The sequence below is a fragment of the Eimeria tenella genome, genomic scaffold, assembly GCF_000499545.2.
Source record: "Eimeria tenella Houghton genomic scaffold, Eth_scaff40, whole genome shotgun sequence".
NCBI lineage: Eukaryota > Apicomplexa > Conoidasida > Eucoccidiorida > Eimeriidae > Eimeria > Eimeria tenella.
This window is the reverse complement of record NW_013543335.1, coordinates 221,634-236,529: the sequence shown is the minus strand read 5'-3', so window position 1 is coordinate 236,529 and position 14,896 is coordinate 221,634. Positions and strand designations below refer to the sequence as shown.

Here is a 14,896-nt window from a genome sequence, read left to right as displayed (position 1 = left end):
CCCCGCGCGGCAGCAGCAGCAGCAGCAGCAGCACCTGCAGCAGCAGCGACTGCGCCGCTGCACTGCCAGCTCGGGTCCGCCCCGTAAAAAGTGTTCGCAGCTGTCTGCAGCGCTCTAGTGAGCGGAGACACAAGAAAGGCGTCAACGCAGAAAGGCCTGAGGAGCTTCGCGGGGCCGCGCTGCTGCTGCTGCTGCTGCTGCTGCTCCAGCTGCCGCACTGCTGCCAGCAGCCGGCCCAGCTGCGCCCCTGCGTCTGTACACTGCAGCTCTCCTGCTGCTGACAGAGGCACATCGCATTCGCCCCAGTCTCGTCTCAGCATATCTGAGACACAAACGCAGCAGCAGCAGAAGCGAAATGGCCAAACATGCTGCAGCAGCAGCAGCAGCAGCAGCAACAGGTCAGCGTCACGCCAACTGCGCACCAGCAGCAGCAACAACAGCAGCGACAGTTTCGCACCAAGTCAACCACCCGGCAGCAGCAGCAAGTGCAGCAGCAACACAGCCACGTCGTATCCGCAAAACAGCAGCAGCAACAGCAGCAGCAGCAGCAGCACCTCTAAACCTGAGCTTGGTGAAGGCCTCTCTGCGCCAAACGTTGAATTTGCTTTCGCCGTGTCTCATGGCGAAGATGAGTTTCGTTTTGGATTTGTTTTGCTGCTGCCGGTGGAGGTTCCAGCGGTGCAGCTTTTGGGCGAGAGCAGCAACTGCTGCCAGGTCTGCTGCAGCAGCATCTTTCTTAAACCAACTAAAAAGCGACCCCAGAAGAGATCTGCTGCTGCTGCTGCTGCTGCGGCCTCTCCCAGCGTCTCTGGACTGTACATACACCTGAACAGGCGCTGCCGCCTCCCGCGCCGCCCGGGGCTTCATTTCCAAAAGCGCCTCCTCCTCCCCCCCCTGCTGCTGCTGCTGCTGCTGCTGCTGCTGCGGGGGGGCGTCGGCGGCCGCGGGGGAAAAGGCTGGAGGGCTGCCGCCCTTCATCTGCTCATCTCGAGGAAGTGCAGCAGCAAGTGGGGGCTCTTTGGAAGCAGCTGCTGCAGCTGCTGCAGCAAGAGAGCCATACGCCTGCTGCTGCGCTGCTAAGGAGGCCTCGCTGGGGCCCCAGCCCCCCGAGCCCAGCAGGTGCAGCGGGGCCCCCCGGAAGGCAGCAGCAGCGGCGCTGCTGAAGGCCTGCGAGCTGCCGATGCAGCAGCAAAAGACTGCGAAATAAAACACGCCGAAGGCAGTCCCGAAACGCGGGAAAGCTCGGGCGAAGTGGAAGGCGAAGTGCGCGGTGCGGGGCCTCCCAGCTCGTCTCTGCTGCTGCAACAAAAGGGGAACGCTGAAGAAGCTCACGCCCTTCATTCTAAGCCAAAACATCAAAAAAGTCTTCAGGAACGTCGCTACTCACCGACGCCCTCATGTCCAGCCAGAACGGCGAAGTTGAAATGCAAAAGTTGAACGGGCTGTGCAGAAAAAACCTGCAACGAACGATTCCAGCTTCCCCTTCAGGCAGCCTCACTCGCCCCACAGGGCACTGGAAATAATTCTCGAAACCTTTAAAAAGAAAGCTGCAAACGAAAAAAAAACATTTCTGAAACTCCTCTCAACGCTCGCAGCGTCTCGATGATCGCAGAGCTGCGCGTACACCCCAAAGCACTTCCGCATCGGCGAACGCCCCAGCCAGTTCCCTCACTTTCTCCACAATCTGCGGGAATTTCTCTTCAAAATAAAACCAATTTCCTTAAATGCCTTTCATTATCTGTTCAGGTTCCCCATTTCGCCTCCAAAGCCCCCGCTTCCCCGCAGCCACCGGCTGTGAAGGCTGCGGCTGCGCCTGCACAGCACAACATCCCGCAGCTGCAGCAGCAGCGCTCCGGCGAGCTGCTGCTAAGTCGAAATCCCAGCACTTCTCAACAATAAAACTATTATTCAAACTCCACAAAGCTTCAGAAGCAAAAGAGGAGTTCCTCATGAGGCAGCAGCAGGGCCAACCAGCAGCAGCAAAGGGGGGCCCCCAGCTCCCGAAGAAGCAACTCTTAGCCTCCGGCCCGAAGCCCCGCGCCTAAACGAGCAGCAGCAGCACTGACACCGTGCTGCTGCTGCTGCTGCGGTGGCTGGAGCTGCCATTGCCGCTGCTGCTGCTGCGGTGGCTGGAGCTGCCATTGCTGCTGCTGCGGCTGCGGTGGCTGGAGCTGCCATTGCTGCTGCTGCTGCTGCTACTCTTGCTGCTGCTGCTGCAACTCCTGCTGTTGCTGCTGCTGCTGTCCCGGCCGCCGTTGCTGCTGCTGACGTATTTAGAAAAATTGAAAGCTCGAGGCAGCGCCAGCGCAGCAGTAGCAGCCCCGGCTGCTGCTGCTGCTGCTGATGGGGGCGCTGCAGCAGGGACCACAGCAGCTGCGGCAGCTGCAGCAGAACCGCAAAAGGCGCTGCTCCCGTTGCTGCTGCTCTGCAGAGCTGCTGCTGCAGTTCTGCAGAGCTGCAGCTGCTGCCAGCTGCGCTTTCAGGCCCTTGCTGCACTGAGAATTTGGTAAATTAAAACATTTAGCAGCAAAAATGAAGAGAGTCCAAACAGAGACGCAGCAGCAAAACGCCGGACTCTGGGGTGTACGTACACCCCAGGAGCGGCAGAGCGGCCGCGGCAGCGCAAGCGCTGCATGCAAAGAAAGCATTTAAAAGTTAGCAAAGCAAAACAATACAACTATTCAGGCATTTGGTCTCCAGCTAGCTAGCTGGCTGGCTAGCTAGCTAGCTGGCTAGCCAGCTAGCTAGCCAGCCAGCTAGCCAGCAAGCTAGCTAGCCAGGGGCAGTCCAGAAGGCTGGCTGTTGACCGCTGCAATAGTTTTAGCTAGCTACAGCTAGCTGCAGCTAGCCATTCCTATCTGGAGCTAGCTCCTCTGCTGCTGCTGCTGCTGCTGCTGCTTGTCGCTGCCGCGGCTACAGCTCTTGCTGCTCCTCACTACTGCTGCAGCAGTTCCTGCTGCTGCGGCAGTTTCTGCTGCTGCTGCAGTTTCCGCTACAGCAGCAGTTTCTGCTGCTGCAGCAACACTGGGCTTGTTTTAACAGCAGCAGCAGCAGCAACCTAGCTGTTGCAGCCGGCATAAAAGGCCCTCATATGTACACGAGAAAGCAGCAGCCAGCAACCGGCAGCTGCTGAAGGGCAGCAGCAGCAGCAGCAGCAGCAGCAGCAGCAGCAGCAATATCCTTAAGAATCCCACGGCCCTCAGCTATTTCGCAGGTTTTGGCTGGGAGTTGAGTTCACATGATTCGCAATGATATGCTTAGTAATAAATATAAATAAATAGATATGCAATTATATATAATAATATATAATATATATAATATATATATATATAATATATATATTATATATATTATATCTATATTTACATATATGTTATATATGAAGCTTACAGGTGTGCTGACCCCTGTATAAGACATACAATATATGGGGTGTATGTACACCTGCAACATGTGGCACATGCAAATATGAATTTTGCAACGGCATTTAAGAAATGGTGCAAATATATACTTTCGAGGGACCATAATCTTAAAATAAACACAGATAGAATAATTTATTCCTCAATTTCCTGCGCATTTTGCCAACTGGCTGCATGCGTTTGCATGCATGCGCATGCAACAGACCACAGGTGACCACTGGTCACCCGCCAACTCTAGCGGAAGTAACCAGCAGAGGCCGGGTGAAGAGCACTTGGCAATAAATGAATTTCCGGAGACCCTTCGGCCTCCAAAGTTGCAGAAGAAATAAAAAAATCTGAAGAGCCTTTTGACTGCTCCGAGCCCTGCTCCGGGGTGTCTAGGGTGTACGTACACCGCAGCACACAGCGCAGGAAGAGTTGCATCGGCGGTTTATTTCACTTTATTTTGTTTTACTTATTTATTTAATTAGTTTAATTTTATTTTATTTTATTTTTGAATTTTTAGATGCCTTGAATGCTTTAAAAGTACATTTAATGTTTCACAAGTGTTTATCACTCTGCGCATGTCGCATGCATGCTTAGCAGGGGTTTAGGGTTTGGCGTTCAGGGTTTAGGGTTTCGGTCTGAGGGTTTAGGGTTTCATTTTGAGGGTTTAGGGTTTGGGCTTGAGGGTTCAGGGAATTAAAAAAAGATGAAAAGAGACAAAACGAAAGAGACAAAGGAATAAGAAAAGACAAAAACTCGAAGAGATAGGAAATAAAAAAAGGAAAAAGAAATGAATGGAAACAGAGGCGAGGGAAAGCGCCTAAAGAGAAAAAGAGAGAAAAAATAAAAATTAAAGTTAAAATTAATTAAAACTAAAAGACAAACAAGAGAAATCTAACAAGAAAAAGAAAATGAGCAAGAAACTAGAAATAAAAAACCAAAAAGAAGAATAAAACAAAAAGAGATAAAAAGAAAAGACTAGAAGCGAATCTAAAACAGCAAAAGTGCAGAATTTCGGGAAAATCCAAAACACAAAAGAAACAAAATAAAATAAAACAAAACAAACAAAACAAAAAAAACAAAACAAAAGAAATAAAACGAAAGGAATAAAACGAAAGGAGTAAGGGGGAAAAATTAAAAAAAATAATGAAGGGAAATAAAATAAAGAAATAAAACAACAGAAACAAACCAGAAGAAGAAGAATAAAAAAGGAACAAACTAAAGACAGCAGAAAGGCCCGCCAGTCCTTGAAAAGCCCCACCTCTTTGGAGTTCTTTTTTTTGAGATTTTAAAAAGTGATGGCGTCGATTTAAAAACGAAAGAGGAGGCCACGCGAAAGCAGGTGTACATACACCCGAAGTTTCGACGCCTCCGCCGCGACTTCGCGGCTGGGCCTTCAAGACCTGTAGGAAAACGGAATTAAAACATTTAATTATTTATTATTTTAATTTATTTATTTATTTGTTTAGTTTTATTCTTTTTTCGGGATTTATTCACTAATTCAGCCAAAAGGATGAACTGGATGTGCTGGAGAAGCTGCAGCGAAACAATAAACATTTTAAAAATAAAAACAAAGTTTAAAAATGAATAGAAACAAGTATTTAACAATAAACAAAATGAGTTTTGAAAATAATAATACTTTCAAAGTAAATGGTAGAGCATTTCAAAGTAAATAACGACACTTCTAAGAATAAACACTGACACTTTTTGAAAATAAATAACACCTTTTAAAAAATAAATAACAGCAACCCCACCATTTAGAAAGAATAAAAAAGAGGAGTTTCACTTGGTTTCTGCAAAACAATTCCACTTTTAAAAAAATAAATAAAAACAATCCCAGTTGTGTTTTCTTCTAAATAACATTTCCATTTTTAAAATTAATACTAAACAATTCCACTTTCAAAAACAAAAAATCAACTTTCTTTTTGTTTCCACTTTTAAATAAAAGAATAAAAACAAAAAATTCTATTTTTCATTATTTCGAAATGCCAATTCCAACTTTTGAAAAGAATAAAAAACAAATCTTTTTTGTTTTTAAAAGTCAACAAACTCTCATTTAAAAATAAAAGTAACAGAAAAATAATTCTCTCTTTACAATTTCAAAAACAATTCCCCCTTGTAGAAATAACAAATAAAACGATTCTTCTTTTCGCAATTTAAAAAGAATAATTCTATTTAAAATAAAAAACAAGTAAAACAATTCTCTTTTTACACTTTCAGAAACAACAATACCCTTTCAAAATAACAAATAAAACAAACAATTCTTATTTGATTTCAAACCACAAACCTCTCATATAAAAACCCAAAAAGAAAACAACTGTGTCGCAAAACACAACAAATAAATAAATGAATACATAAATAAACAAACAAACAAACAAACAAACAAACACAAACACAGACAAACAAATAACAAACAAACAAACAAACAAACAAACAAACAACAAACAGACAAATAAACAAATAAACAGATAAACACATAATAAATAAACGAACAAATAGCAAACAAACAAACAAACAAACAAACAAACAAACAAACAACAAACAACAAACGAACAAACAAACAAACAAATAAACAAATAACAAGTAAATAACAAATAAATAACAAATAAATAACAAAAAACACACATCGAACAAATAACAAATAAACAAACAACAAATAGATAACAAACAAACAAAAAAGAGTGGCCCTGAGAAGCTAAACCCTAAACCCCAAAAGAGAGGCGGAGCCGCGGACTTCGGCGACGAGGGTTTTCAAGTTTTCGAGAATTTGAAAATCCGAAAATTCATTTAATGCAAAAGCAACTTTTAAAAGTCCTTTTCCCTCCGCGCGAAACTCCACACAACTCCCGCTCTTGCAGGCCCGCACAGCGGCCGCCAAACTCCCCACCACTGTGCCTGCAAACCACAAACCCTAAACCCTAAACCCTAAACCCTAAACCCTAAACCCTAAATCTGGAACCCTAAACCCGAAACCCTAGACCCTAGACCTTGGATATAAGAGCACAATTTCTGTGGCAGGGGCCATGGGTTCTAGACCCTGCACAAACCCTAAATTCTAAACCCTAAACCCTAAACCCTAGATTCTAAACCCTACACCCTGGATAACAAGCCCCTTCGTGCATGCAGAGCTCAAACCCTAGCAGGAAACAACAGAATTCAAGCGAAGACCCTAAACCCTAGACCCAAACCCTAATTTAGGGTTGCAAAAGTCTTGAGCCCCAAACAGCAACCCCCAGTTTTCTGCTTCTGACTCTTTTTACCCTCCTTTGATTCTTTTATTCGTTTAAATTTGTTTTCAATTCATTTAAAGCTTAGCTTTTGAAGTTAATTTTAAATAAACTTTATTTCATTCATTTTTAAACTCATTTCCTGAGTTGGCCTGCAGAGCTTCTTTTCGCTGTTTCTTTTCTTCTGCATTTAGTCCCTTTAACAGCCAGGAATTCGAGTTTTGATTTATTTAATCAATAAAACCAAAACTAAACAAACTGCAATTAAATTAATTGAACACAAGCGAAAAAAAAAGAACTTCTCGCGCCCCCAGCCGCCGCTCGCAGCCGCCGCGAGGTGTACGTACACCCCAGCTGTGCGTACACCCCAGCTGTACGTACACCCCAGCTGTACGTACACCTCAGGTGTACGTACACCCGAACGGACTCACCCGACTTCGCAGAAGGCATGAGTCTTTTGGGGCCCAAAATCTTTGCCACTTTTAAAAGTTTTGGCATTATGGCTGGCGAGGCAATGGCTTTGTCGAAGCCCACCCATCTTGTTGAAAAGAAAAAGAAATAAAACAGATAAAATTCAGAAAACAAGTAAACGCGAAAAGAACACCCTTTTAACTCCTTTATTCCTTTCATTTGCGCCAAATTAAATCTATAAAAGTAAAAATCTGAAAATTAGATTTTCGACGGGGCTAAGCCGTGAGGTGTATGTACACCCGACGAGATGGCTGCATGCAGCTGCAGCCGGAAAGTTCGTTTTTTTTATTTTTAAAAGCAAAAGAGACAGTAAAATGCAGCAAATGAAGAGCTTTATTATTTAAATGATTTAAAAGGATTTTATTTTTTGGTTCAAAATTAAAAAATAAATCTTTTCAATTTTATTTTCCGCTTTTTACCCTTTTGCAACTCTTTGAATTAACGCGTCGCCGCCCGCGTAGTCAGCGCCCAAAGCAAGCAAAGCCGGAGCCTGGAAAAATAAATAAATAAATAATAATTAAATTATAAACAAATGAATAATAATTACAAATATATATATATTAATTATAATTTATTATAATTAATTATAATTAATTACAAATAAATCATTATCAATAATAATTAATTATAAGTAATTATTCATTTTCATGAAAAGCGAAGAAGGCGAAATCAAGAAAGCCACGCAGACAGAAAAATAAATTAAAATTTGGCAAATTAAAAAATAAAAATAAACATACGAAAAATAATTTAAAAATGAAATCAAATAACATGAAATGAAATAAAGAAATAAAGTGAAATGAAAGGCCATGAATTGGAAGCAGAGAAGAAATAAATGCAGCAGCAGCAGCAGCAGCAGCAGAAAGAAAGAAAAATGAAATTGAAGTAAAAATGCAAAAAGAAACAAAGTTGGAGTTTAATTAGAGACATAACAGAAGGAAAAACAAAAACAAGAAATAAAAAATAAGAAGGAAAATAAAATTAAAATCAAAATTAGAATAAAATAGATATTAAGACAAAAGTTAGAACTAGAGGGAGAATTGACAGCAGCTGCAGGGAACTGTCATCGAAGTTTTTCAAATCAAAATGAAATAAAATAAAATGAAACAAAACAAAACAAAACAAAACAAAACAATGAATTAAAATAAAATAAAAATGAAATAAAAGAAAGAAATAAAATGAAAAATTAAAAAACCGTTTCAATTGATCAATTCTGGGAGGTATGTGGTGTACGTACACCTCAGAGTACGAAATTGAACTTGCAATAAATTTCACTCAATTTGGCGTCATTTGAAAGGATTTGAGAAGCAGAAAAGAATGATTAGATTTAAATTTGAAAATAAAATGAATTTAGAATCCAAAACAGAAAAAGAAATGAAAGAAAACTCACTTCCTCGTCGGAACAGAAAACTGCCAATTTCGCGTCGCTGCCCACCCCGTGTTTGAGTGTACATACACCCCGCACACTTTCTCTGCTCAAGTCCGCATTTACTTTCATCACAATATAAATAAAAGGGTCCCTTTTTTGTTTCTCTGCTGCTGCTGCTGCTGCTTCTGCTGCTGCTGCTGGTGCTGCTGCTGCTTCTGGGGAATCCGCAGCAGCAGCAGCAGGCGCTGCTGCTGCCCCATCCAGCTGCTGCTGCTGCTGATCTGCTGCTGCTGCTGCTGTGTCGTCCGCCGCCCTTTGCGGCTTCAGAGGCAAGAACGCCTGCAGCAGCTGAACTGCCTGGAAGGGGGAAAGCTGCTGCTGCTGCTGCTGCTGCTGCTGCTGCTGCTGCAGGTCGTCCAATAAAAGGGCTGCGTCGGGAGCAGCAGCAGCAGCATCAACAGCAAAGACAGGAGGCGGCGGCAAGACCTTTCGGGGCTTTTTGTTGCGGCCATGAAAAGGAATATATTTCAGGCCCCTCCTTTGCTGCTGCTGCTGCTGCTGCTGCTGCAGCTGCTGCTGCAGCAGCAGCTGTGGCTGCAGCAGCAGAAAGGCTCCGGCGACGCGCAGTCGATCGCGCGCGCAGGTTCCTGCTGCTGCTGCTGCCGCTGTTGCTGCTGCTGCTGGGGCCCTCAGCAGCATTGCCGCAGCAGTTTTGGCCTTGCGCTTTGCTGCTGCTGCTGCTTCTGCTGCTGCTGCTGTGGCACTGAACGTAAAAGAGTTTAAATTCAAGGGGCCAGCAGCATTTGCAACAAAACGTTTAATTAAAAAATGCAAAAAGATAATTAAAACGAATGAGAAGGAGCCAGACTCAAGTTAGGCCTCCAGTTGCTGCTGCTGCTGCTGCGGTGCTGTGCTGCTGCTGCTGCTGCTGCTGCGGCACTAAGCTTACACCCTCTTCCAACTTCTCAGGAGTGGCACTTGAAGTAAATATTAAAATAAATAAAAGGCAGAAGAAATCTTGCAAAACGAAAAGCCAAATGAGGGGGGCCCCCGGGGGGCCCCCTGAGGGGCCCCCAGCTGCTGCTGCTCTCGTATTCAGGTACCCTGGGGGGCCCCTCTGCAGCAAATAAGACTTATTCTGCTCCTGCTCTAAATAAAACAAAAAATGAATATTATTTTTGATATTTTAATTTCAAACATTTCAAGAAAAGTGAATTTAAAAGCTGAGAAGGAATCAAACTGCCGCAGCGGCCAGCGAAGCCGGGAGTCCACGGAAGTTGAATTTTTCGTATTTTCTGTTTTTCCGGGCTTTTCCTTTTCATGTTTTAATTATTTTAATTGAAGAAATGAAAAGGAAATTAAATTTGACACATTTTGATCGTTTTAATCTTCAAAATAGACGAATATTCAGGTTAGAATCCCCTACTACCTCTTCGCTGGCGCTGCTGCTGCTGCCATTTGAAATCCTTTTCCCTCCTTATGAATTCAGATTTATTTGATTTCTTTTTTGTTCCTCTTTTATTAGCCTTTTGTTTTAATTTAAATTCATTTTATTTTTGTTTGTTTAATTCTAAACCCTTTCAACTTTCTAAATTTCAAACTTTTGAATGAAGTTCCTTTTCTTCACTTTTGCTTTTCAGTTCAACCTTTTAATGAATTCTTTTTTACTTTTAATTTTCGTTCTAAAATTAATTAACTATTTTTATTTTTATTTTTAATTTTATTTTAAATTTTAATTTCGTTTTTATTTCGAAAGATGCTTCAGGCTGAGCTGTACAGCTTCGACTTGAGTCCGAGGCGAAGATGCTAAACCCTAAACCCTAAACCCTAAACCCTAAACCCTCTGCAGGGATCTGCTGGCATGGGTTCGCGTTTCTTTCTAAAGTGAAGACTGGAAGGAAAGACCCCAGCCTAAACCTGCAGCAGATTCAGACAGCAGCAGCAGCAGCAGGAGCAACAGCAGCAGCAGGAGCAGCAGCAGCAGCAGCGAAAGCAGCAACAGCAGCAAAAGCAGCTATAATGCAAGGAATAATTACTCATAGACACTTTTGAGTTTCAAATTCATTAAAGGAACTTGAATAGTTCAGCTGCCTTCCTGCTGCAGTCCCGCTCAAGATTCAACTTGCTGCTGTTGCTGCTGTTGCTGCTGCTGCTGCTGAAGCAGAACCTGTTGATTTAAGATGATAAGGAATCAGAATTAAAAGAAAAATGAAAATAGACCTTCAGTGGTGACAGAAGGCAGCAGCAAACAGCGCTGAGCTAAATCCGCTGCAGCAAGAACTCCTGCAGAAACAGCACAGCAGCAGCAGCAGCAGCAGCAGCAGCAGAAGCCGTTGCAGCAGCAGCTTGTGCTCAAGCAGCAGCAACAGGTCCTGCAACAGCAGCAAGCTGCGCTGCAGCAGCAGCTCGCTCAGCAGCAGCTGCAAACTGCGTTGCAGCAGCACCCGCTCCAGCAGCAGCAGCTCGTGGCAGAACAGCAGCAGCAGTTCGCGGCAGAACAGCAGCAGCATCTCGTGGCAGAACAACAACAGCAGCAGCAGCAGCAGCTGCTGCTGCTGCTTCTGCTGCTTCAGCAGCAAAAGGCGAGAAGGCCCTACTACTGGGGCGGGGGCACTGGGGCTGGGGTGTACAGATCCTGCAGGCCTGGGTGCTGCATGTAGGCGAGGACTTTTTCTGCTGCTTCTTTGTCTGAATTTGCAAAATAAATGCAAAAACAAATTAAAATTAATAAAAATAAATGAAAATAAATAAAAATAAATAAAATAATTAAATGTACTCATTTATTTGATCCAAAATGCTGCAGAAGACCCCTGGCAGCAGCAAAAGGCGTCGAGGCTTCGCCACGCAGCTGCAGCAAACCGAAAGCTGCAGCAGCAGCAGCAGCAGCAAAAGGTATTAAAGCTTCACCACGCAGCTGCAGCCGCAGCAGCAGCAAAAGGAAGTAAAGCCTCCCCACACAGCTGCAGCCTTTATTCTGTTTGCCACAGCAGCAGCAGCAGCAGCAGCAGCAGCAAAAGGCATAAAGCTTTACCAATTTCTCCGCCTAAAGGAATTAAACGAAAACAATTTATAAGAGAAGTTCCCTGGGCCTCTCCGCAGGCAATGACGGGGCTTTGGAGAGCCGCGGTGGGCGGGCAGGCGAGCGTGCAGGAGATGTCCAGGCCTGAAGAGGCGGCAAAAGAGCTCGAAATGGAATTTAAACTGGAAAATATAATTTAATTTGTTAAATTTGATCTAAAAAAGCGAAAAAAACGAAAAAAACCCACCGTCTACCGCGCGGATCGACGCCACGCTGCCCTGCAGCTGCAGCAAAGTGCCCAGCAGCGAAACTTGCTTCCCCGAGAACGCCGGAAGGTCGCAGCCGCGCACAAGTCTGAAAAACCAAAATGCAACAAAAATGGGAAATGGAATTCATCAAAAAGGACAAAATAAAGGCCTAAGTGACGCAATTGGCCACCTGGAACCCCTCCGAGTCTGCTGCTGAAGCCAGCAGCAACAAAAGACTCCCGAAATGCTGCAGCAAATTCCAAATTCCACTATTCGAATTTGAGTGCTTTGCTGCACCTGCCGGCGACGGGGAAGTTCGAAGCTGCGGCGGCTGGCGGCGGCATGCCGGAGTTCGAATCTGGGGGGAAATAGGCACACATTGCGGCTTTTTCTCCGGCGAAAAGCTCCAATATCTTCTTGAAAACGTGGAAATAAGTAAATAAAACTCCCGAAGCGAATAAAAAAGGTGTTTAGCGCGGAGTTCGGGAGATTTCGAGTGCGGATCGTGCGCCTGTGCGCAATCGGCTGCAGAAGACACCGCGCGGTGGCCCAGCTTTCGGCCAGAAACGAAAACTGAAATGCTCCTACGCCCTTTTAAATGCAATTTAATTCTAAAAAAGAGTGGAAACCGAAAGAAAAAGTGGAAGACGCAGCGAGAAAGGTCGCCAGACCCCAGGAAACAGCAGATGCCAGTGCAGCAGCAGCTGGGGTGGCCTGCAATTTGAATTCCCTCCGCCCCAGAAGCTGAAACGAGACTCTAAAGAATCGCAAAGAAAGCGCGAAATTCAATTTGAAAGAATAAAAAGACGAAGAGCTGTTTGTTGCGCTGCTTTCGGGTTGGGGCTGCTGGGCAGCTGCGCGTGGCGGCCGTTGGAAGCAGCGCAGCAAGCTCGCGGCGAGCGCCTGCGACTTTGCTGCTTTTTCTTGAATTGAATTTGTTGATTTGCCTCTAATATTTGCCCTGACACACGCGATTGCAGTAGCAGCAGCAGCAGCAGCAACAGCTACTTCGTGGTTTCTGCAACGCTGCAACATACCTAGTGGGGTGATCCGACGCCCCTGCCTCTCTTCTGCTGCTGCCCTTCCTGCTGCAGCTTCTCTTTGCCTCTGCCTTTCAAGAGAGCGCCAAAGCGGGACTTAACTTCTGCTGCGCGCAGCAGCAGCAGTAGCAGCAGCAGCAGCAGCAGTTCAGGTTGCACCCAGCCGCAGGCCCAGGCGCTGCAGCGGGAGGCCAGAAAGCGGCCAAAAAGGTAACAGACAAAGACCCAAGTGAAGCAGCAGCTACTGACTTCAGCAGCAGTGCCTGCTGCACTAGCAGCAGCAACAGCAGCAGCAGCAGCAGCAACGGCAGAAACAGCAGCAGCAGCAGCAGGAACAAGGGCTACTTGTTTGAGTTCGTCTCTGCGAAAGCGAAAAGGCGGGCGCGTAACTCGACAGCAGCAGGACCAACAGCAGCAGCAGCAGCAGCAGTGGCTGCTGTTCATTTCTTTTTGTTTTTCTTTTATTTGTCTCGGGCTCTCGCAATCCAAGCCACTCTTGCTGAAGTATTCAGCAGCAGCACTTGGCAGCAGAAGCAGCAGCAAAAGCAGCAGCAGAAGCAGCAGCAAAAGCAGCAGCAAAAGCAGCAGCATAAGCAGCAGCAAAAGCAGCAGCAAAAGCAGCAGCAAAAGCAGCAGCAAAAGCAGCAGCAAAAGTTCTTTTTGCAGATGAGAATTGATGGAGGGGCAGCAGCAAAAGAAGCAGCAATAGAAGCCCCGGCGGCAGGTGCATCGGCAGCAGCAGCAGCAGCTGCTGCTGCTTGCCGCAGCGGAAGATTCATGAAGCCCCCAACATCTCCACCTGCTGCTGCAGCTGCTGCAGCAGCTTCTCCCGCAGCAGCAGGAGCAGCTAGTTCCGCTACTGCTGCTCCCCCGCCTGCTTCCCCTGTTGCTGCAGCAGAAGCAGCTAATTCTGCTGCAGCAGCAGAAGCAGCTGATTCCGCAGCAGCAGCAGAAGCAGCTAGTTCTGCTGCTGCAGCAGAAGCTGCGAGCTCAGACTCCGAGTGGACGGACTTGTCTTCAGTCACAAGCGAGAGCAGCAGCAGCAGCAGCAGCAGCAGCCGCAGCAAGGGCTGCAGCAGCAGCAAGCAGCAGCAGCGCAGCAAAAGGCACATCAGCAGCAGATTCGCGTGGAGCTGCCTCAACTCGGTTTCTGCTGCTGCAGACAGTCCAGCGAGCAGCAGCAACAGCAGCCCAACAGGAGCAGCAGCAGAAGCAGCAGCAGCAGCAGAAGCAGCAGCAGCAGCAGCAGAAGCAGCAGGACCGTGCGCAGTGCTGAACCCGATTGACTACGGCTTTGGGCCCTACAGCTGGTCCCCGGACCGCCTGTCGACAGCAGCAGCAGCAGCACCCGCAGCAGCAGCAGCAGCAGCAGCAGAGTCCGATGCAGAGTCTCTGTGGGGAGACTACGAAACCAACAGCTGGGGCCTCGATTTAGATTCGCTGCTGTCAGATGCAGCAGCAGATGCAGAAATGGAAATTGCTGCAGCACAAGGCCTCAACGTGCCCCTGCCAAACATCCTGGGTGAGCTAGGGTTTAGGGTTTAGGGTTTAGGGTTTAGGGTTTAGGGTTTGGGGGAGTTCAGCTCGTCGTTTCACGGCTAAGTGCTTCCGTTTCATTTTGCATTAGTTTGTGGGCAGCAGCAGCAGCAGCAGATTTCGTCTATTTCATATGGTGATTCTTTTAATGCTGTTGCTGCTGCTGCTGCTTCTGCTGCTGCTGCTGCTGCTGCTGCTGCTGGGGTCTGCTGCTGCTACTGCTGCGGTTACTGCCTGCACTGCTACCGCTTCTGTTGCTGTTGCTGCTGCTGCTGCTACTCCTGCCGTTGATGCTGCTGCGCCTGCCCCTGCTACTCCCGCTTCGCTGCTGCTGCTGCTGCTGCTGCTGCTTCTTTGCAGCAGCAGAAGAAGACTGCTGGGCTGCGGTGGTCCGCGAAATGATGCAGACGATGAATGTGCGGGATTGGCGTCTTTACTTTGCATTGAGGGTAAATGAAAAATAAATAAATAAAAATAATAAATTAAAATAAACAAATAAATAAATAAATAAATAATAAAACTATTATTGTTCTCTTGTTTGCTGCTGCTGCTGCTGCTGCAGGCAGAGCTGCTGCTGCTGCTGTCCGA

At 46.2% G+C, this 14,896-nt stretch overlaps 5 protein-coding genes across 5 annotated transcripts in view; 1 reads left to right on the top strand and 4 right to left on the bottom strand.

The window, feature by feature from the left end:
• The window catches only part of ETH_00007270 (uncharacterized protein), a gene marked incomplete at both ends in the record, with an annotated part of 2,034 nt that extends 693 nt beyond the window's left edge, over window positions 1-1,341 (bottom strand). The window contains 2 exons of the mRNA XM_013376822.1: window positions 2-322; window positions 555-1,341. Of these exons, the coding sequence (XP_013232276.1) occupies window positions 2-322; window positions 555-1,341 (1,108 nt within the window). The remainder of the gene's footprint in view (window position 1; window positions 323-554) is intronic.
• Window positions 1,342-7,514: 6,173 nt separating this feature from the next.
• On the bottom strand, window positions 7,515-9,164 carry ETH_00007265 (50S ribosomal protein L1, putative; the record flags this gene model as incomplete). The annotated part of the gene is made up of 2 exons (XM_013376821.1): window positions 7,515-7,589; window positions 8,487-9,164. 2 exons carry the CDS (start codon window positions 9,162-9,164, stop codon window positions 7,515-7,517), a joined length of 753 nt encoding a protein of 250 aa, XP_013232275.1.
• Window positions 9,165-11,061: 1,897 nt separating this feature from the next.
• Window positions 11,062-12,112, bottom strand: ETH_00007260 (uncharacterized protein; the record flags this gene model as incomplete). Its single annotated transcript, XM_013376820.1, has 4 exons — window positions 11,062-11,153; window positions 11,497-11,628; window positions 11,732-11,838; window positions 12,030-12,112. The coding sequence occupies 4 exons, from the start codon at window positions 12,110-12,112 to the stop codon at window positions 11,062-11,064; spliced, it is 414 nt and encodes a 137-aa protein (XP_013232274.1).
• A 1,326-nt stretch (window positions 12,113-13,438) lies between these two features.
• Window positions 13,439-14,399, top strand: ETH_00007255 (uncharacterized protein; the record flags this gene model as incomplete). Its single annotated transcript, XM_013376819.1, has 2 exons — window positions 13,439-14,294; window positions 14,356-14,399. 2 exons carry the CDS (start codon window positions 13,439-13,441, stop codon window positions 14,397-14,399), a joined length of 900 nt encoding a protein of 299 aa, XP_013232273.1.
• Window positions 14,400-14,453: 54 nt separating this feature from the next.
• The window catches only part of ETH_00007250 (uncharacterized protein), a gene marked incomplete at both ends in the record, with an annotated part of 3,218 nt that continues 2,775 nt past the window's right edge, over window positions 14,454-14,896 (bottom strand). The window contains one exon of the mRNA XM_013376818.1: window positions 14,454-14,739. Coding sequence (XP_013232272.1) covers window positions 14,454-14,739 — 286 coding nt within the window. The remainder of the gene's footprint in view (window positions 14,740-14,896) is intronic.